Source organism: Lissotriton helveticus, chromosome 6 (genome assembly GCF_964261635.1).
Source record: "Lissotriton helveticus chromosome 6, aLisHel1.1, whole genome shotgun sequence".
Lineage (NCBI taxonomy): Eukaryota > Metazoa > Chordata > Amphibia > Caudata > Salamandridae > Lissotriton > Lissotriton helveticus.
In genome coordinates, this window is record NC_136067.1 from 2057138774 (window position 1) to 2057161776 (window position 23003).

Below are 23003 nucleotides of genomic sequence, written 5' to 3' on the forward strand. Positions count from 1 at the left end.
TTGTGGTGCTGGACCCACCCTCACCCTCCCTGTAGACATGGGGGTCTGTTGGGAGTTGCGGTGCTGGACCCACCCCTACCCTTACCCTCCCTGTAGACATGGGGGCCTGTTGGGAGTTGTAGTGCTGGACCCACCCCCACCCTCACCCTCCCTGTAGACATGAGGGCCTATTGGGAGTTGTGGTGCTGGACCCACCCTCACCCTCCCTGTAGACATGGGGGCCCGTTTGGAGTTGTAGTGCTAGACCCACCCCCACCCTCACCCTCACCCTCCCTGTAGACATGGGGGCCTGTTGGGAGTTGTGGTGCTGGACCCACCCTCACCCTCCCTGTAGACATGGGGGCCTGTTGGGAGTTGTGGTGCTGGACCCACCCTCACCCTCCCTGTAGACATGGGGGCCTGTTGGGAGTTGTAGTGCTGGACCCACCCCCACCCTCACCCTCCCTATAGACATGGGGGCCTGTTGGTATTTGTGGTGCTGGACCCACCCTCACCCTCCCTGTAGACATGGGGGCCTGTTGGGAGTTGTAGTGCTGGACCCACCCCAACCCTCACCCTCCCTGTAGACATGGGGGCCTGTTGGGAGTTGTAGTGCTGGACCCACCTCCACCCTCACCCTCCCTGTAGACATGGGGGCCTGTTGGGAGTTGTGGTGTTAGCTGCTTGACCACATGCAAGCCTGGGAACGTAGAAGGCTACATTTGTGGTTGATCATGGTGGGTGCATTTGAGCCCTGGCCTTCACATTTGGGTGACTGTGTTGTCCACATGCATGGATTGGAGCCTGGGAGATGTGTCTTACCGGTTTGCAAGGCAGAACATGACAGTGTGATAGTGGTCATTGGTTTGTACTTACCAGCCTCGACTCCCTCTTCTATTCCTTCCAGACTCTCAGGGTGCAGTATGCCTAGCACCTTCTCCTCCCATTCGGCGTATGGTATTTGCTCCGTGGGACCGCCACCGCCAGTGTCGTGTGCCCGCAGGTGGTTCTTGGACCTGATGCCTTTCACCCATGCCTTGAGGTCATGCCACCGCCTCTGTATGTCGTGTTTGGTGCGTGGCACGGTCCCTGAAGCATTGACTCTGGTCACTATCCTGTCCCACATAGTGGTTTTAGTTGCCAAGGTGGTCTGCTGCACTAGGGTACCAAACAAATGTGGTTCGACACGCATGATTTCATCCACCATGACCTTCAACTCACTCTCTGTGAACTTGGGGTTTTTCTTGGGTGCCATGGTGTGTGATGTGCAAGGTGTTGGTGGTGTGGGGTGTGCAGGTGTGTGGTATGTAGGGATGGTGTTGTGGGGGTTTGTGTGGTGGGTGTGTTGGTGTGCAGGTTGTATGTGTATTTGTATGTGTCTGTTGTGTGTGATGTTCTGCCTCTTTCTTCCAGCTGTGCTGTGTTGCAAAGGATTGTGGTTATGGGAGGTATTCCTTTTATACTCTGTGTGGTGCTTGTGTCCCATTGGTTTTTAGCAGTCAGGTGTTCTGTGGGTGTAGTGACTTGGGTGCTCTTGTTTGTGCTGGGGGGGTCATTGGGGCGTGTAGTTGTTGGGGGTGGGTGTTCCAGGTGGGTGTGTGTCCTGTTTTTTGGGTTTTCTATTTACTTCCGTCCACCATTTTAGTATCGGTTTGACGGCAGGGGTGATGTTCGTTTGGTCCTTCCGCAGTCATGTTCCGTTTGTCGATGCTTTTTTTCCAAGGCGGTCGAGGACGGTGGTGAGTTCCGTTGGGATGGCGGGGTTATCCTAATCGTGCGCCTGGACCCTCCACAGGTCTGGAGGCGGTAGGCTCGTTTCCGCGGTCATTGCGTCCGCGGCGGAGGGTGTTTCTGTGGTTTCGTCCACGTGCGGTGGTCTTTGATGTGATCCATCCGCCGCGGTCGGTGTGTGATGACAGAAATATCCTAATCGCACCTGCAGTTTATCCGCTGTGCGGTCGGGAGTTTATTTGCCAAGACCATGGCGGTTGGACCCGTTTCCGTCCGCCATCGTAATCAACGTCTAAGTGTGGATTCAATCCAACAAACAAAGAGAAAGGAAAAAAGTCCTGTTCTTTTAGGTATGTGCAACATACTCGGTGAACAAGATATGAACGGTGTAAATTAAATGAGAAAAATAAATAACTCTAAAAGGAGCTATGCATATAGATATATAGGACCTTAATAAGTAATTGTGTGGTATGTTTTTTTAATGTAAAAAAGTAATCTAGTAACTAGCCATGGGTCACTAGGAACCTTGTGTTTAAAAAAAATGACCATACCATTAATTAAAAGTGAGCTGAGGTAGATTTATTAGGACACAGAAATTTTGTAGTATGAGAATGAATGAGGTGGATACATAGAGGCATATATTTGAAAAGTGTAATATCTATACACTGAGCCTGTTTATATAAATTTGTCTTCGAAATATCGTAAATTGGATTAAATAGATTAATATTGTTTGTTATTTTTTTATAGAAATATATGTCTTTTAAATAGATTGTTTGTCCTTAAGAAGGTGGAGTGCATTGTTACAAACACCCACCGAAATGCTGTGTTGAGAACTTGTGACAAAGATTTTAGTGCTAAATGATGTTGTGATAACTGTTGGTATATTTGATATATTTAAGGATATTGTCATCCATAACCATTTGTAGAAGATTACCATTTGGAGATGGATTTGTGATGAATTATTATGTTTAATAGCATGTGATTTTCAAAGGTGAAGTCTTTTAATGTAATGTTATTTTTATAAAATTCTATATATAAATATACAATAAACTTGACATTTTTACATAAGACAGTGTTCAGTGTTTAGAGAGTGTGGAGACTCATTAATAGATAAAAGATAAAATGTCCTCTTTGTTAAGAAAAATTGAGATCTATAGTTACGAATGGTGTGAATTGATGTTTGTGCGACAAAAGGGATTCTTATTTTTTTTATTAAGTTTGAGACCCTGTCCCTTTGTGTAATGGAAGGGTACCTTTCCAAATTGTGTGGAGTAAGTTGTGCAGGACCCTGCCTTGCTGTTGCAACAGAAGATCCTTGCGAAAAGGCAGCCAGATCGGTGGACAGATGCTCGCAGCCAAATGTTTGAAATACCACACTCTCTTGGCCTAATCCAGAGCCACTAGGATGATTTGGGCCTGGTCATTCTTGATCTTTTGAACTTTAGACAGGAGAAGTAGAGACGGAAAGGTGTTCAGGAATCTTGCACTCCAGTCCACCCGAAAGGCATCTCTGAGGCTGAGTCGCCTTGGGAGATCTAATGTGCAAAAGTTTGGATATTGCACGTTCTCTGCTGTGGTGAAAAGATTGAGTCAGGGTTTTCCCATTCCTGGAAGATATTCTACACTACCTATGAGTGTAGCTGCCATTTGTGATCTGCTAGCAATTCCCGATGAGTTTGTCTCCCTGGCGTATACAAATGCTGCCATGATGTGTATGGCCTTAGAGATGCCCTAACTACTTAACCAATTCCAAAGGTGTAGGACCTCCTGGCACAGGATCCATGATCCCATTCCGCCCTGCTTGTTGAAGTACCACATGGCAATGGTGTTGTCTGTGAGGACCTGCACCCATTCCCCCTTGATAAAAATGACTGACGTGGAGTACTGTGAGCTTCACCTCTCCCAGATGACCTTCTTAACCCAGAAACAGTGCATCCATCATGACCATTAACTCTCAGTGGGGCAGGGATAAGAGTCTGCCACCAGTCCAATAGCAGTTCAGTATCCACCACTGCAGATCTTTCATAGTCTCCTCCATCACGTGGATGGCAACTGAGAGGTACCCCTGGAGCTGAGCCCACTACGGCTTCAAATCTTATTACAAAGCCTGCATGTGCTACCTGACGTGGTCCACTATCAGAATGTGGTAGACCAAGAAGCCTCAGAGCTGCTCTCACTGAGATCAAGATCAAAGGTTAAAACATCATGACAATTGCCCAAATATTCTAGACTCGTTGAGACAGAGGAAAAGTTTGAAATAGCACCGGATCCAGCATGGCTCCAATGAAAGGGATCCTCTGTGATGGAGTCAGGTGTGACTTCTGTACATTGATGGAAGACCTCAGAGATTTCAACAGGTTGACTGTTGTCTGTAGATGGTTTGTGACTTTTTGAGACAAACTGCCTTCAGTAACCAGTCATTTAAGTGTGGGAAGACCAGTATTCCCAACCTCGAAAGATAGGCAGCTTCCACCACTATCACTTTTGTGAACACCGTCGATGCACTGGTAAGGCCAAAAGGGAGCACTGAGAGTGAAAGTGCTCATGACCTACCTGAAACCACTGGTTGTTTGTGTGGGGCTGCAGGACAGAGATGTGTACATAGGCATCATGCTGAACCAGCACCACCATCCAATTGCCTGAATACAGGGCAGACAGAAACTTGATCTGAGTGTGGATTTTGAATTTGTCCTTTTTGAGGAAAAAATTCTGAGGATGAAAGTCTAAAATAGGACAAAGTCCTCCATTCTTTTTCGGCACCAGAAAGTAGCGTGAGTAGCAGCCAGTCCTGATCTCTCATGCCTGCACTCTCACTATGTTTTCCTTGACTAAGAGTGTTTTGACTTCCCTCTGTAAGATGGACAAGTGGTCCTCTGGAAGCTGTTGTGGTGCAGGTGTTGTGTTGAAGGGTGGATAGTAAGTGAAGGGCGTAACCATCCTGGACAATGTGAAACACATATCTGTCCGATGTGATGTTTTGCCACCTGTAGAGGTAACACCTTATCTGGCCTCCAACCAGCTGACAGTGCACCGCTGAGAGAAAACTAAAGGGGTTTTGCAACAGTGGGGGTAGGGGGTGTTGGGATTGGGTGGTGCATTGCCACTGGGGGCCTATGAGCTGGTGGCCAGATCCCTCACTTCTGTCTCAAAAGACTTGTGAGGCAGATTTCGGCATTGCTTCTGCTAGATGTCTCTTCTGAAGCCTTGAAAGATGTGATATTGATGTAGAAACTGATGTACATGTGGCACAAGGTCAAATAAGTGTGCCATACCGTTGCTGTCTTTAAAACACTGCAGGACTGAGTCTTTCTTGTCCAAGAAAAGAACAGGAGAGCCTGCCCTGCCTGCAGAACCTCTGTAAGGACAATAGTTTTTACCTTCACTAAGGGTAGCTGGAGGTCAAGAACCTCTACTGCTCATCCAATGACCATTGTAATGGAAGTGAATTCCTCCGTAGAGGCACCAGGTAGAGAAGTGAGGTAAGTACCAGGAGGTGTCAAGGCCACTGGCCTCCTGGAGGACCGAAAATGAATTCTCATCATACAGTTGCGATTTGCCATTGTCGTATGGCTCCGGGTCAGAAAACTGTTATGGCAATGGAAGCGTTCCTTTGGAGTCTGATGGGGTTGAAGCTGAGCTGGGAATGTGTCGATTTGCTTTGACTCTCATGGCACTATGGTTTCTTTCTCTGGGATCGGTGGCGCCGCTGTTGGAGTCAATGTGCAGGGGGCCTCTGATGGTCTTGGAAGTGGAGTCAGAGCGGGCGTCGCCCCTGGAGCCAGGGTCGAGAGGCCCAGTCAGCATCGGGGACAACCCATCTGCAGGCCTTCTTGGATCCTCTGGGGCCTGAAAGTGTGCCAGAGAGATCTGCAAGAGTAGAAAAAATGCAAAACATGATCTCCTTGAAGTCTTGTATAAGTTACACCAACGCTAGGAAATCAGACTGAATATGGGCTAGCTCTGGGATTTGTTCCATGGTGGGAGACCAGGACCTAGAGTTAACTGACATCAGCACGACTTCTCCTGCGGAAAGTTGTGAGAAGAAGGGGAGCCATATTTCGACTTCTTGTATTTCTTCTTTCACTTGGATGTACACGAAGGTTTGGAGTAAGACGATGACTGTATTAGAACAACAGGAGAGGGGCCCCCTTAACCAAAGGGACAGGGCACCAAATTGACAACCAGTCAAAAATAAACAATTTCCCTTTGGATAAGTATAAAAAAAAAAACTGATTTAAAACCGCTCACTCATTCATCCAAAATTAAACCAAGAAGTACTATTTGAATTTATAAAGAAATATACACTTTTATTTAAAAAACTGAAAGTTTCATTAGAACACATTCAATGTAGCAATAAATATGTGCAAAACAGGTTCATCCATAGAATTCTATGTTCTATATGAAAATTCAAATACACACCAAAATTGTACTAAGTTCAGATTGACAACCCTAAATAAACACATTAAAATTCATATTCACACAGGTAGAATACCACAGACATTTGTTTTTGTCATTGAAAACCACTAATCCATCAAGTACCGCTCTGGCGAAAATGGGCTACAGAGATCACCCCGGGTGTGGGAGGGGGTGTGGCCAAGAGGGAACATTTATTCATATCATCTGGGAATGTGTCCACATTAAACGTTATTGGGCAGAGGTGACCCAGTGTATGGCGGATGTGCTGGGGAAGCAGATAGATCCGAATATGAATACAGGGCAGACAGAAACTTGATCTGAGTGTGGATTTTGAATTTGTCCTTTTTGAGGAAAAAATTCTGAGGATGAAAGTCTAAAATAGGACAAAGTCCTCCATTCTTTTTCGGCACCAGAAAGTAGCGTGAGTAGCAGCCAGTCCTGATCTCTCATGCCTGCACTCTCACTATGTTTTCCTTGACTAAGAGTGTTTTGACTTCCCTCTGTAAGATGGACAAGTGGTCCTCTGGAAGCTGTTGTGGTGCAGGTGTTGTGTTGAAGGGTGGATAGTAAGTGAAGGGCGTAACCATCCTGGACAATGTGAAACACATATCTGTCCGATGTGATGTTTTGCCACCTGTAGAGGTAACACCTTATCTGGCCTCCAACCAGCTGACAGTGCACCGCTGAGAGAAAACTAAAGGGGTTTTGCAACAGTGGGGGTAGGGGGTGTTGGGATTGGGTGGTGCATTGCCACTGGGGGCCTATGAGCTGGTGGCCAGATCCCTCACTTCTGTCTCAAAAGACTTGTGAGGCAGATTTCGGCATTGCTTCTGCTAGATGTCTCTTCTGAAGCCTTGAAAGATGTGATATTGATGTAGAAACTGATGTACATGTGGCACAAGGTCAAATAAGTGTGCCATACCGTTGCTGTCTTTAAAACACTGCAGGACTGAGTCTTTCTTGTCCAAGAAAAGAACAGGAGAGCCTGCCCTGCCTGCAGAACCTCTGTAAGGACAATAGTTTTTACCTTCACTAAGGGTAGCTGGAGGTCAAGAACCTCTACTGCTCATCCAATGACCATTGTAATGGAAGTGAATTCCTCCGTAGAGGCACCAGGTAGAGAAGTGAGGTAAGTACCAGGAGGTGTCAAGGCCACTGGCCTCCTGGAGGACCGAAAATGAATTCTCATCATACAGTTGCGATTTGCCATTGTCGTATGGCTCCGGGTCAGAAAACTGTTATGGCAATGGAAGCGTTCCTTTGGAGTCTGATGGGGTTGAAGCTGAGCTGGGAATGTGTCGATTTGCTTTGACTCTCATGGCACTATGGTTTCTTTCTCTGGGATCGGTGGCGCCGCTGTTGGAGTCAATGTGCAGGGGGCCTCTGATGGTCTTGGAAGTGGAGTCAGAGCGGGCGTCGCCCCTGGAGCCAGGGTCGAGAGGCCCAGTCAGCATCGGGGACAACCCATCTGCAGGCCTTCTTGGATCCTCTGGGGCCTGAAAGTGTGCCAGAGAGATCTGCAAGAGTAGAAAAAATGCAAAACATGTTCTCCTTGAAGTCTTGTATAAGTTACACCAACGCTAGGAAATCAGACTGAATATGGGCTAGCTCTGGGATTTGTTCCATGGTGGGAGACCAGGACCTAGAGTTAACTGACATCAGCACGACTTCTCCTGCGGAAAGTTGTGAGAAGAAGGGGAGCCATATTTCGACTTCTTGTATTTCTTCTTTCACTTGGATGTACACGAAGGTTTGGAGTAAGACGATGACTGTATTAGAACAACAGGAGAGGGGCCCCCTTAACCAAAGGGACAGGGCACCAAATTGACAACCAGTCAAAAATAAACAATTTCCCTTTGGATAAGTATAAACAAAAAACTGATTTAAAACCGCTCACTCATTCATCCAAAATTAAACCAAGAAGTACTATTTGAATTTATAAAGAAATATACACTTTTATTTAAAAAACTGAAAGTTTCATTAGAACACATTCAATGTAGCAATAAATATGTGCAAAACAGGTTCATCCATAGAATTCTATGTTCTATATGAAAATTCAAATACACACCAAAATTGTACTAAGTTCAGATTGACAACCCTAAATAAACACATTAAAATTTATATTCACACAGGTAGAATACCACAGACATTTGTTTTTGTCATTGAAAACCACTAATCCATCAAGTACCGCTCTGGCGAAAATGGGCTACAGAGATCACCCCGGGTGTGGGAGGGGGTGTGGCCAAGAGGGAACATTTATTCATATCATCTGGGAATGTGTCCACATTAAACGTTATTGGGCAGAGGTGACCCAGTGTATGGCGGATGTGCTGGGGAAGCAGATAGATCCGAATATGAAATTATGTCTTCTGAATGTATGGGAACCTACTGACTTAAGCAGTAAAGAGAAAACCTGAGTGGCCTTGGGGATGATAGTGGCTAAGTGGAGCACTGCCAAATTGTGGAAAGCACACACAGCACCATCATTAATTGCATGGAAGAGAGACATGGACTGGTGCATGGTAATGGAAAGGACTATATATGTGTTACAAGGTTGTCCCAAGAAATGGTCATAAATATGAGGAAAATGGAACGAATTCAGAGGGAATATTTGTGCAACCCCCTGCAAGTGACACATCCCCCGGACATGTACATAGAGTGAGAACAACATAGAGTAAAGGGATAGTCTTAAATTTGTTAGATGCTAGAGATAGGAATGTAAAAGCATGATTCATTGTAAATGCATTTATCTCAGTGATGCTCGCTACTACAATTGTAATGTGTAAACGTTGTTATTAATAAGAAGAATTATAAAAATAAAACACTAATCGAACAATAAATCATTGGTTAAACCATAACTATAAAAGAAAGTCTCTTTTACAACCATTGTTGAGTCGATTTAGTGTAAAGACGTTTCAGCATAGACGCATTTCAGTGGGTTTTAAATAATACAAACCACCTTCATCAGGAAAAGAATAGATGTCTCCCACTAGTTGAAATCTATCATAAAACATTTAAAAAACAAAAAAATTAAAACCATTTTCAGATGTAATACAATCTCTACATTGTAAGACAAAATATAGTTGTACACTAGATGGTACTTCGTACATGCACTTGAAAATATATGTTTAAATATCTAGGTGGTATAAAAATTGCAATTATTCTAACTTAAGTTTACTTCTATGAGTAGGTCTTTTATAAATATGTTAACTCCTTCTATGCTCATGACAGAATGGTTCTGACATAAGCATAAGTGCCAGTGTGCTCATGACAGAACCATTCCGCCCTGAGCACACATTTAAAAAATCTCTCTGCTGTAAACACCAGAGGGATTTCCCTTTTTAGGTCTCGCGACCTATCTCAATGCGCATGCGCATTGAGCGGGAGCGAGATATATAGGGGCTTAAATAAGCTTTACCTAGACTGGCGATTGACTGGCGATTTAATGCTGTGCCCGTGCGCTTTTAGGTCAATGCGCAAGCGCATTGACCTAAAATGCGCGTGCACATCATCAAATCGCCAGTCAATCACCAGCAGCACTCCTCCCACACCTTTGAAGTGAAGCTTAGCTTCACTTCAAAGGCCCCTGCTGCTTCACACCCTCATGCCGCTCTCCCCGTTCCGCCCCCTCCCCTGCCCGCCGTGTCGCATTTCTCCTCCCCCCTCCCCACAGCAATGCCCTCCGCCGGCCGTACTTTCACTTTGACGGCCGCAGGCCGTCTCTCGTGTTTCTCCTCCCCCTCCCAGTGTACTTTTTTTTTTTCTTAAACTTGTTTTCTTTTACAATTATAAAACACAGTCTTTATTTTTTCAAAGCGCAACATGCCGAACTTTCACTTAAACAATTGTGGCTGCGTGCCTTTTCTGTATCCGCGGCTCTATGTGTTCACTTTTAAAAAACATCAGGTCTTTATTAAAAGTTCCACTTTCACTTTAGGCATGCCTTTATTTTTCATAATTGGTGCCCCTTGCAGAGCTGATCACTGCTCGTTAACACGCCTTTACTTCTGCACGATGTCTTGCAACTCCTCCCTTGTTAACTGCTTCCCATTCCGAGCAGCTGCTCTTCGCTCCCTCTCCTCGGCCACAACTGCCTCCTCCCTATGCTTCTCCTGTGCCATTGGAGCTTCAAAAGGATGTGACGAGAAAGATGGTAATTATATTTTTTTATCAAGTTTAAAGGCACATTCCTGTCACAATGACAACATGCCATACTTCCGTTTCAAAGGTGGAGCGTGTAGCAGGCCAATGTCCGCAACGTAAATTTATCGAAGCGTCTCGAACAATCAGCGCCCTATTGACTCATAATTAAATGCACCCTATACAGAAAGCGCAGCTGAAACGAGTACTAGTAAAACATTTAATTAGCACATGTAAATCAGCTGCACCCTTACGAGGCTCTGCCATGCTACTGGATTGGACTAATGAACCAAATAACAATAATTTGTAATAAAAAGGCAAGACTCGAGACCTGGAATCCAGATAACAATCCCTCTGGTGAGATCATAGACATCAGCAGCGATAAACAAAGGCTCTTCCACACAATAAACAAACTAAAGACACACCTATTATTTTTAAAGCTCCCAAGCTTTCCAGAACTGCCTAGTAATTGCTATCAAGTGTGTAACAAAGAAGAGTGCTGGCAAAAGAATTCTGCAGCGCCATATTTACAACACACCGCTTGCTGATGATATAATTAAAAAGACTGCTATTTTTACACAAGCTAAATCTGATTCGCACAGTATTGTTACTTTTTCAAAAATTACATGTATTGTGCGAAAATCACTCGTTTATTCATGAGCATGGAAGTGGTTATTCTCATCTTCATCTCCCCCATGGTTACTCCTTTCCCAGGTCTATCTCCATTGCTCTGCCTTCCACCTCTCATGCCTCTCTCCCAAACTCATCTTCTCCCTTTCTATACTCCACTCTCTCCCTTTCTATACTCTCAGACTCCCTCTCCTGCTTCTCTCTCTTGCTTCGCTCTTGGGCTCCCTGTCCGTACTTCTCGCCCCTGATACACTCTGTCTCCCTCTCCATGCTTCTGTCCCCTGCTGCACTCTCAGGCTCCCTGTCCGTGCATCTCACCCTTGCTTCACTCTTGGGCTCCCTCTCCGTGCTTCTCTTCCTTGCTGCACTCTCTGCTCCCTCTCTGTGCTTCTCTCCCCTGCTGCACTCTCGTGCTCTCTAGAGATGTGGCCTAACGACCAGAGCTGCCATCTAAGTCACGTTAATACAAAACATGTTGCATTCCAAATGCTATAGGTGTCACATTCGCGTAAGTTATAACTATTGGAACTGTAAATGACAAAGCTATCCATTTAGCTATTTTAAAAACCAACACATAAATAAAATATTTGTCATTTACAAGACCAATAGCTCCAACATTTCTAATGCGAGACCTATTGCATTTCCAATGCTTGTTTTGTTTTTTTTTGCTTTGGGAGATGGGGAAGAGCTTCCCCAACCTCCCAAAGGATTGTGTCTGTTTTCATTGTAATGTCGATCGTGCGCATGGCATTCTGTTGTCATTACAATGAAAACGAAACTGAAACTTAGTTTTAGTCTCACGGTTTTGGTGCTATCTCAGCCCCCCGAGCATTGAAAAACATGGGAGAGGTATCGTTGGAAAGGGGAGAATCCACCCACTAGCGACCAAGGAAGGGGGAGCGGCCCCTTGGGCAAGGGCCTTTTCTCCCCCCCTATAAAATTATGGCAGATAACCTTTCTGCCTCCCGGGGGGCAGATGGGGGAGATAGCCCCCAATCTGCCCCGGGGGAAAGAAAGCACCTTAGGCGCCAGGGATTTGTTTTTACATGCCAGGGGTGGGGGCTGCCCAGAATGGGTATACCAAGTCCCCCACCCTACCCCCCAAAGAAGGCACAATACTTTCTGCCCCCCAGGAGGCAGCAGCAGGGGGTAATAGCCCCTGATCTGCCCCTGGGGGGAGTAGAAATCCCACTAGGCCCCAGGGTCCTTTTTATTTTTATATATACATAATGGTGGGGGCTGCCCAGAATGGGCATGCCAATACACCCCCCCCCCCCCCAAAAAAAAATTGTAGTCTTTCTAGCCCACTAGGCACCAGGGATTTTTTTTCTTCAAAGTTCGGGGCGGGGGCTGCCCAGAATGGGAATGCCAATGCCCCCAGCCCCTAAAAAAGACCAGTCTTTCTGCCCCCTCCCCTTAAGGCAGATGGGGCAGTAGCCCCTGATCTGCTCCCTCTCCCCGGGGGGCAGAAAGCCCACAAGGTACCAGGGATTTTTTTTTCCATATACGTAGAGGTCGCGGCCACCCAGAATGGGTTTTCAAATGCCGCATCCCCTAAAAAAATTGCAAAAGCCCCTTATCTGCCTCTCAGGGGAAGCAGAAAGACCAATAGGAATCAGGGAATATTTTTTTTAATTAAGGGGTGTGGGCTGCCCAGAATGAGCATGCCAATGCCCCACCACACCCCCAAAAATGCCACAGTCTTCTGCCCCACCAGGAGAAAGATTGTGGCAGTTGCCCCATATCCGCCCCCTAGGGTGCGTCAGAGAGCACAATATGCGCCAGCGATTACGCTGGCGTTTTTTATGCGTGGGGGCTGCCCAGAGTGGGCATTCCAATGCCCCCAAACTAATAGCGACAGTCTTTCTGTCAGTATCATTTTACTCGGGAGACTGAGGGAAACGCTGTGGGGTAGGACATTTGTGCCGGCACGGTTATTCCACCCAACAATATGTGGAAAATGCGTTTTTTAAAAGCTAAATTTGAGGTTTTCAGGGGATTCTGGGTAGGAAAACATTGGGGGATCCATGCATGCCATACCTCGCTAGACTCCCCTGGGTGTCTAGTTTTTAGAGATATGTTGGTTTGGTAGTTTCCCAAGATGGCCGCCGAGTCCAGGCCAAAAAACCCAGGTGACCCCCCTTGCAAAACCAGGTTGTTTTGTGATAGGTAATTTTGATGTCTCCTCAGTACGTTTTGGGCCCTTGCCTGTCGTGGGTACTTGACCCACCCACACGAGTGAGGTACTATTTTTACCAGGAGAACTAGGGGAACGCTGGGTGGTAGGAAATTTGTGGGTCCATGAAGAGTCCAGAACCTTGTAGTAATCAAAAGGAGCAAGCTACTTGGATAATATTGGTGTTCTATGTGTCTTATTGGGAAAACCTATTGGTTTTTTAGAAATCCCTCACCCTCCAACCTAGTTGGTGGCATCCTTCATCATCGGGCCCCACCCGAGGCACCTAGTGTGCCTCAGGTGTGCTACGAGGCCTGATTACAGCGGAGCAGGTTGTGTTAGGCGAGTGTGCAGTGAAGGTGTTTAGAGTGGGGTTAAAATGCTGTCCCAGAGGTCCCAAACGGGTAATATATTAGTGGGCCCTAGGCAGAGTTAAAAACAAGGCTGGGGCCCGATGATGAAGCATACCACCAACTAGGTTGGTGGGTGAGGGCTTTCTAAAAAACCAATAGGTTTTACCAATAAGACACATACAACACCAACATTATGCAAGTAGCTAGCACCTTTTGATTACTACATATCCCATAGGGAAGTGAACTAGCTACCCTAGTTCCTCGCTCTCTTTGTGATTCAAAGTGATTCCAGAACCTTCCCACACTGAAAGAAGTTTGAGAATTTTTTTATTTGTTTCAGCTAAATTTGAGGTTTGCAGGGGATTCTGAGTAGGAAAACGTTAGGGGGCCCAGGCAAGCCATACCTCGCTAGACTCCCCCGGGTGTCTAGTTTTCAGCCCCGTGCTTGGCGGCCATCTTGGGAAACCTACCAAACCCACACATTTCTGAAAACTAGACACCCGAGGGAGTACTGCGAAGTATGGGTTGCCTGGGCCCCCAAACGTTTTCCTACTCAGAATCCCAACAAACCTCAAATTTAGCTGAGAAACATAAAATTCTCAAATTTCTGTTTGGGAAAGTTCTGGAATCTGCATGGATCCACAAATTTCCTACCACCCAGTGTTCCTACAGGTCTCCCGATAAAACTGGTACCTCATTTGCGTGGGTGGGTCAAGTACCCGTGACAAGCAAGGGCCCGAAACGTATTGAGCAGACATCAAAATGACCTATCACAAAACAATCTGGTTTTGCAAGGGGAGTCACCTGGTTTTTGGCTCTGGGCATGGTGGTCATTTTGGGAAACCTACCAAACCCACACATTTCTGAAAACTAGACACCGAGGGAGCCCAGCGAGGTAGGGCTTGCCTGGGTCTCCCAACGTTTTCCGGACCCAGAATTCCCTGTGCAAACCTCAAATTTAGCTGAAGAAAATCACCTTTTTTTTCAAATTTCTGTGTGGGAAAGTTCTGGAATCTCCGTGGATCCACAAATTTCCTACCACCCAGTGTTCCCCCAGGTCTCCAGATAAAAATAGTAAAATATGTTTTTTTGACAAAGTTTGAGGTTTACAAGGGATTCTGGATAACAGAATCTGGTGAGAGCCAGACAAGTCACCCCATCCTGGATTCCCCTGGGTGTCTAGTTTTCAGAATTGTATAGGTTTGCTAGGTTTCCCTAGGTGCCGGCAGAGCTAGGTTTCAAAATCCACAGCTAGGCACTTTGCAAAAAAAGAGTCAGTTTTCACAGTAAAAATGAGGTGTGTCCACGGTGCGTTTTGGGTCGTTTCCTGGCACTGGCACTAGGCCTACCGACACCAGTGAGGTACCATTTTTAACGTAAGACTTTGGGGAATGCGTGGTGGGTGGAATTTTGTGGATCTACGCAGATTCCAGAACTTTCCACCACAGAAACGTGAGGAAAATTTGTTTTTGTTTTTTACAAATTTTGAGGTTACAGACCCTGGTGCGAGCCAGACAAGTCACCCCATCCTGGATTGCCCTGGGTGTCTAGTTTTCAAAAATGTATAGGTTTGCTAGATTTCCCTAGGTGCTGGCAGAGCTAGGGTCAAAATCTACATCTAGGCACTTTGGAAAAAAAGGGTCAGTTTTCACTGTGAAATTGTGGTGTGTCCACGTAGCATTTAGGGCCCTTTCCTGTTGCGGCCACTACACCTACCCACACAAGTGAGGTATCATTTTGATCAAGAGAGTTAGGAGAACACAAAATTGTTGAGCATCTATTATTACCTCTTGGATTGCAATGCTTTTCTGCCTTCCAAATGTAAGACAATGTGTAAAAAAGAAGTCACTATGAAAAATGACCTATAATTCACATGCTGGTATGGGTACTCAAAATTTCGGAGATGTGCAAATAGCTATTGTTTCTAAACTCTATATTTTGTTCCCATTCCAGAAATTCATATGTGACTCTCATACCGATTTTTCCCTGTTTATATTTTTCCAAATGAATTGCTATGTACCCAGTACACAATAAAAAACCATTGCAAGACGCTGCTCAGTTCATGGCTCTGGGATCCTCGGGTTCTTGGTGAACCTACAATTCCTATATAACCCCACAACCAGAAAGGTCCAGTGGATGTAACGGTATATTGCTTTCAAACATCTGTCATACTTAGTAGAAGTTACAGGTGAAACCGTTGGCACAAATAGCTGATTTTTGTAACTCTTTTAAATTTGTTCTATTTTCAACTGTAAGTTTCTATACAAAAACCTTGAAGGATCTACACAAATGACCCATTGCTGAATTCAACATGTTGTCTACTTTTCAGAAATGCATAGCTTGCCAGGATCCATCATTTCTTTCATACTGGAAGGAGGTTGAAAGCACAAAAAATAGCAAAAATAGGCTATGTCCCATAAAAATGCTAAAACAGTGTAAAAAAATGTGGTTTTCTGACAAAAGTCTGCTTGTCCCTGAAAGCTGGGAAGATTGTGATTTCAGCACCACAACCCCTTTGTTGATACCATTTGTAGGGAAAAAAACAAACAGACGCTTTCATCTGTAGCTCTTCTTTCCCTTTTTTCCCCAAAAAACAAAATTTTGCTGTATTTTGGCTACTTTCTGGGTCCCCTCCTGGAGAATCCACAAACCCTGGGTACCTTTAGAATCCCTTTGATGTTGGAAGAAAAGGGCTCAGATTTGGCGTAGATACCTTATGTGGTCAACACGTTACAGGGGTCTTAACGCGAACTACCCTAATAGCCAAAAAAAAAGGCTTAGCACAGGGGAGGTGGGGGGGCCTCGCAATGAAGGGTTTATAAACCTTGTTAAACATGATTTGGTGATATTGGGATTATGCACACTCAGGATAACCCATATGCATCTCACTCACACACAACAACCATGATCCCTACCATTTTTATCCCCACCCTACTACATAAAGGTATGGGGATTGACCCGCCAACAATAAAGGTTTAGTACCAAGCATGTATTGCTCCTTTTTAGATGAATCCTTGAGTTCTTATGCCTCACACGAGCTCGATATTTAAACATATATTTTCAGGGGTATTTATTAAGTTCTATCTAGTGAACAACTATATTTTGTCTTACAATGTAGAGATTGTATTAAATCTGAAAATTAGTTTTGTTTTTTTAAAAATGTTTTAGGATAGATTCCAACTAGTGGGAGACATTTATTCTTTTCCTGAAGAAGGTGGTCTCGATCATTTAATGCTGAAACGTCTTTACACTAAATCGACTCAACATTGGTTGTAACAAGAGACTTACTTTCATGATAGTTGTGAAACCAATGATTTATTGTATGATTTGTGGTTTTTAATAACAAAAACGAATGTCTATGGTATTCTCCCCATGTGAATATGAATTTTAATGTTGTTTTTATTTAGGGTTGTCAATCTGAACTCAGTGCAATTTTGGTGTGTATTTGTTTTTGCATATAGAACATAGAATTCTATGGATAAACCTGTTTCGCATATATTTATTGCTACATTAAATGTGTTCTAATGAAACTTAGCTTTTTAAATAAAAGTTGATATTTGTTTATAAATTTGAATACTACTACTTGGTAATATTGGTTTAATTTTGGATGAATGAGTGTGCGGTTTTAAATCAGTTTTTTTGTTCATACATATTCAAAGGGAAATCGTTTATTTTTGACTGGTAAGACAATGACCTCCTGAATAGGAATGCATAATCGTCTTTGACTGGGACTGAGTCTTTTGAGGATTCCTGTGATTCTCAGTGATGTAAAGCTTGGCCTCTTTGCCCTGGATGGCATAGGATTCATCCGAGCGTAGTAGCTCCACGATTTCAAGTCATGTGCGAAGCCCAGACTCCAAGGTGAGGGTCTGTCCCGGGCGATCCCTGCAGGTTTTAAAAGCTGCGGGGAGACATGTTCCTTGCACATCTGAAAGATTTGGAAATGTCTTCATTCAGGTGACAGAATTTGAGAGAGCAAGCTCTGAATCCACGTCGGTAAACGCAGAACGAAAGGATCTGATGTTGAAGCGTGGACGTGGTGCTTATGTGGTTCCCCCACATCACTTCCAGGGCGGGGCGGCCCCGTCGCAGATCAGCACCACATCACCTACCGGTATGCTGGAGAAGTGTGGCTGTCAGTGAGTCCCTTTATGCACGAGCTCACAGTGTTCACAGTTGCAGACCACTTTCCTTGTGATCCTGTGGGGCGAAGGCCTGGTCTACTAATATAGACTGGATTGCTTTTTTGAAGTTAGATCAATGGCTGGTTGGAAATGGTATGTCCCCCTCTGAAATTACACCACTGATGTATAAAAAAGTAGGATGTAATGTAACGTTATCCACGAAAATCCCCAGGGCATTTGCATGCATTCCTTTTTCATTGCCTCTGTTGTAGTATACATTATTAAAAGGGATTTGCACACGGCACTACAAGTGGGCCGCTATAATCCAATCAGAAAGGATTCCTATATTCAAAAGAACCCGTTTTCATCTGTGTTCATCCATGATCCTGTGATCGGCTGGTGTACCTCCTGTTAGCTGCACAGCATTTTTCCATCTTTAATAAAATCACTTTACCACTTCATGCTTTGTCCTTAACCATCCATCCACTCCAGTCCCGTCTTTTTTCATGTTTTGTAATCATTTTGAACCTCACATTGGCACAGCGAATAGAGAATTGAAATGACAGAATTCCCTTTTATTGTCAAGTACTGACCCGTCAACTGTCAATATGATTATTACTTTGCTGTTACTAGCATATGTAAGCATTTCTAATACTAATATAATCATTTGAACCACACCATGTCTCCAGTAAGGACATGTAGAAAGAAAGCTGGGGGTGGGTTAGTGAATGTTATGACTGTAGCTTTCTCTCCTACAGTAAGACCTGGTGTGTGCCCGACGCCATCTAAGTTGTGCGCCGCTCCGGTGCCATCTCCAAAGTGTACTCAAGACAGTGACTGCCCGGGAACGCAGAAGTGCTGCACCCCAGTGTGCACCCAGGAATGTACAGACATCACCACAGGTAAGTGAAAGACTCTTTTGTAGGATTCAGAGCTGAGAGCACTCACCACACGACCCCAGAGGATGCACACACATTGGAGCAGTGCAACGTTTTTTGTCCTTTTTCTGCATACATTGGGGCGTACTTTTGTGGGAGGTGGCCATGGTATAGACCCACTTCCTGTGTACCATACGGACATCCCTCCTCAGGCCAGGTGCAGAGGACCTCAGTGGGAGGGTCTTGTAAACATATCTATGATTAGCTAGAAAGGAATGTTATAGTTTGGAACGTTTCACGATAGTTGTATCCCTCATTTTAGCAAAACAGTTTTGAATCTATACAATATTTTGTCATATAATCAAAAATGATCGCTTGATGGTGTTCCCTGCTGTAATGAACCCAGTTTGTAATCTATGCTAAATGGCACAGTAATGTAACTGTACTGAATTGTTAATCACTCATTTAAGACCAAACCTTTGTCAGCAGCAGCACCCTTCTCCGGGTCGTCAGTTATCAGTTTGGGCTTAGGCTGGCTTGCTTGCTCTACCCCATCGTACACATTCGGATTCGCTGATGGTAATGAGATGTGAGCACATAGAACATCACCAGGTGACGGCGTCCACTAGCTGTACGTTTCAGACCATCATCATGTCTATTTTGGGGCGTTCTGTTGAGCGTTGTTATTGTCAGACACTTTTGAGACAGTCGGAGATAGGTATTCAGACCCCAGTGTGAAAACTAGGTCACTCTATTTCTACGTCTAATCTGTAATAACATCGGGGTTAAAAGCTCTGTAAGCCTGTTGCTATCGACAGTTTGGAAACATGTTTTCTCTTCCAGGGGATCCTCATCAATAGTCATAATCGCTGAATATTCCCGCCCATGTGCGGGGACCCTGGAAATAATATATACAAATTAAATATGGAAATCATATATATACAGCTCTACATATATATATATGTATATATATATATATATATATATATATATATATATATATATATATATATATATTCACTGATAGGAATTAGCATTTACAAAACCTTATTTTACTCACACAAAACCATTGAAATTCGCATATATAGTTAGTTGCACCAACTATATATCGCGCACCCGCAATCCACTGCTGATCATGTCACATATTACATCATTCATGACATGGTCAGTGACATCACTGATGACATCTCAAATGGCATCACTGATGACATCACTGATGACAACATCCAGTGACTGTATGTTTCTGTAAAGTTAAAATATGTCTTACATATTGAAGAATGAGTGGATGTATAAGTGTCTGGATGAAGGATTTAGTAGGTGCATGACTGACTGTATGAGTGAGTGATTACATGTGTCTCACTGAGTGCATAGGTTAGTGACTAAACTGTCTTAATTTGTGCATCATTATGTCTGTTGTTCTGTAAACTGCTGCATGTGTTGATCAGTAGCTATATGGGTTATTGATTGGTTGCCCAAGTATTTGTATGGGAGACTGAGTGAGTGTGTGGGTGGCTGGGAGGTGTATGACTCTGTGCATAGATGTGTGAGCAGTTGATTCACTAGATGTATGGGTTCAAAAGTGCATGTGGAAACAGCTGTATGGGCGTTGACTGTGTGCATGAGTGTATTGGTGAGTGAATGGATATCTCAGTGCTACATGTCAAAGTAAGTACATATGTAAAACACAGTACATGTGAGAGTTGACATATATAAATAACTGTGCATAAGAGCCAGTGAATGTGTGAGTGGCTGTATGGATCATTGTGAACTCGTCGTCGTAATAGGTGGCCGCGGAGAGTCTTGAAGAATGCCATATTGAGCACTATTGGCACGTTCACGAATAAATAAAGAAACCTGGGTAGCACGACCATTTTGATTAATGCAATACGGTCCGCGAGCGACAATGGTAGCGAAATCCAGGTCTCGACCATAGCCTCCAGTCTCACGCACGCTGTGCCATAATTTTCCTTGATCACAACCGTGGGGTCCTGGTGTACCCACACTCCCAAATACTTAACCGGATCCTCGGACCACATCAGGGGGAATTCTAGTCCTGGCCGTGCAGTACCAGCCGTGAGCGGAATTATATAGGACTTTTCCCAGTTTATCTGCAGACCAGAGATGAGACCGAACCTCACATATTCCCGCAGCAAGTGCGACAAATATCTAGATGGCTCACGCACAAAAAGAACCATGTCGTCCGCATACAGCGATATTGCAATGCGGTCTCCCTGTGCCGCTGCCGAATGACACATGCCAGTGGTTCGAGAATAATCGCGAACAGCAATGGCGAAAGAGGGCAACCCTGCCTGGTTCCTCGCTCGATACTCAGTGCCTCAGATGTGAACCCGCCCACTCTTACTCTCACCATCGGAGCCGCGTACAGCACTTCGATCCATTGTATGAACATTGGGGGGAACCCCTATACGACATAGCACCCGGAACATATATCTCCATTCAACTGAGTCAAACGCCTTTGCGGCGTCTAGTATTACCGCCGCAGCTTCTGGAGTAGGTTCCAAGACATGAAACAGAGAAGAGTGTGCGAAGATTGTGCGAGGTGGATCGTTCCGGGACGAATCCCGACTGATCAGGCAGTGTCAGCCCTTGTAGCAGTGGTTGTAATTTGGTTGCAAGGATCTTTGCCAAAATCTTGGCATCGATGTTCATTAACGACAGTGGGCGGTACGACTCGCAGAGGTCCGCCGGTTTGTCTTTTTTGAGCAGGGTGACGATTAGTGCCTCCCTTAATGAAGGGGGAAGCATCCCCTCTTCGTGTGCCTCCGCATAGACTTCAAGCAGATGTGGCACTAGAAGGTCCGCGTATTTTTTATAAAATTCCACCGAGAGCCCGTCTGGCCCTGGCGCCTTCTCATTCGGCAGCGCCGCTATAGCCAGTTTTATGTCTTGCTCGTCTATGGGGAGACTAAGATATTTACGCTGCACATGGGACAGCCAAGCGCATGCGATGTCTTCTAGATACTTATCAAAATCCTCTCGGCTGTGAACCTCTCGTGCTGTATAGATCCGCATAGAACACGCGGAACTGGTCGGTGATAGCTTCCGGAGCGTAGTGCTCCTTTCCGAGTCATCCACTATCCTGTCCACACGTTGCTGGTCATGACGCTCTCTGATCTTAAATGCCAGCGCACGACCCGGCCTGCCCGCCTCGCCATACCGTCTAGCTGTGTGTCTACGAGATAAATATTTGATCTCCGACTCTGCAAAGGAGTCATAATCCTGGATCAATTCTTGTATCCGGGCTAATTTAGGTATCTCAGGCTGATACGCATACTCACCTTCAAGAACACGCTGATCATTTTCAATTCTCTGCATTTGTTGTCTTATATCTCGCAGTATGCCCGCTGCCGTTCCCATACACACTCACCTTATGGTGACCTTAAAGGCCTCCCATAGCGTTGCCGCCCGATCTACTGTGCCCTTATTCAATGTAAAGTACTGTACTATGGCGTCTCGTATACAGGGTCAAGAAGTGCCTCTGAGCGCAATCTCCACGTGAACGGGCGATGCACCCCTTTCGAATAACGTAAGGACAATCTCATCGGATTATGGTCCGATAGTGTGCGAGCCAGCGGTATCGCCTCATCAACCCATTCCATCAGTTCACCATCAACTAGCCAATAGTCAAGCCTCGACCAGCTTCCGTGTGTGGGTGTTGCATGCGTACCTTCCCTCTTGTGCGGATCCCCTCCCCAGACAATTGGTGCAGACGGCCACTCCCGCAACTTTCCACACATACGGTCTATACATACTGGGTCATCCGCTATCGATCCATACATGTTAACAATTGTAATCAACGCACCTCGCAGCTTCCCACAGACCATTGTGCACCTCCCTTCCTCATCCACATATGTATGTAGCTCTTGAACATCAACCCCTTTCCTGACCAGTATCATCACACCTCTTGCATACGATAAGTACGAGGCAGCCAGACGGAATCCCGCCCGCCTACCCATCACACCTGATGCTGCTAGTGGCGTCAGATGTGTTTCCTGCAGCAGAGCGAGCTGTATCTCATGCCTATTCAAATACGCGATCACCTGTCTCACCTTCTTCGGGGAATTGAGGCCGCGCACATTCCAGGTCAACATTGTACATTTATCTGCCATCAATCAATAGTAGTTCCGATAATTACTATGCTCGACACAGAGCCACGAGGGGGCACAACGCAAGCAGCAATGGAGCAACAGAAGCATTACTAAAACATCTTGCCTTGACATGCACATATTGCCAAACTTAATGCCAAAAGAGAACCAAACAAAGAAAAACGTCCCGGACCCGGCCTCCCCCCCCCACCACCCACTCCAACTTCCCAATCAGGTCAAGAACTATACCCACCCTCCCCTCGCCATACTACTACCATTTGGGTGATGCCCTCTCAGGGAAGAGGTACAGCAGCGTGTACACGCACCAGGGTGCGGCCGCCGAAGCTATTGCCACCAAACCCCGTCAGGACCAATGCTGAAGAACATTATAATCCACAAATTGCAATCCCCTCTCAGAACTCGCACAGAGCATTCGAATTGGACCGACATCTGCACCCTCCTCCCGGCCA

At 45.2% G+C, this 23003-nt stretch overlaps 1 protein-coding gene across 2 annotated transcripts in view; it reads left to right on the forward strand.

Annotated features, from left to right (window-relative positions):
* The window catches only part of LOC144762020 (uncharacterized), a 604519-nt gene that overhangs the window by 292664 nt on the left and 288852 nt on the right, over positions 1–23003 (forward strand). For both annotated transcript variants that reach the window (XM_078647186.1, XM_078647185.1), the window contains exon 3: positions 18308–18451. In XM_078647186.1, coding sequence (XP_078503312.1) covers positions 18308–18451 — 144 coding nt within the window. The remainder of the gene's footprint in view (positions 1–18307; positions 18452–23003) is intronic.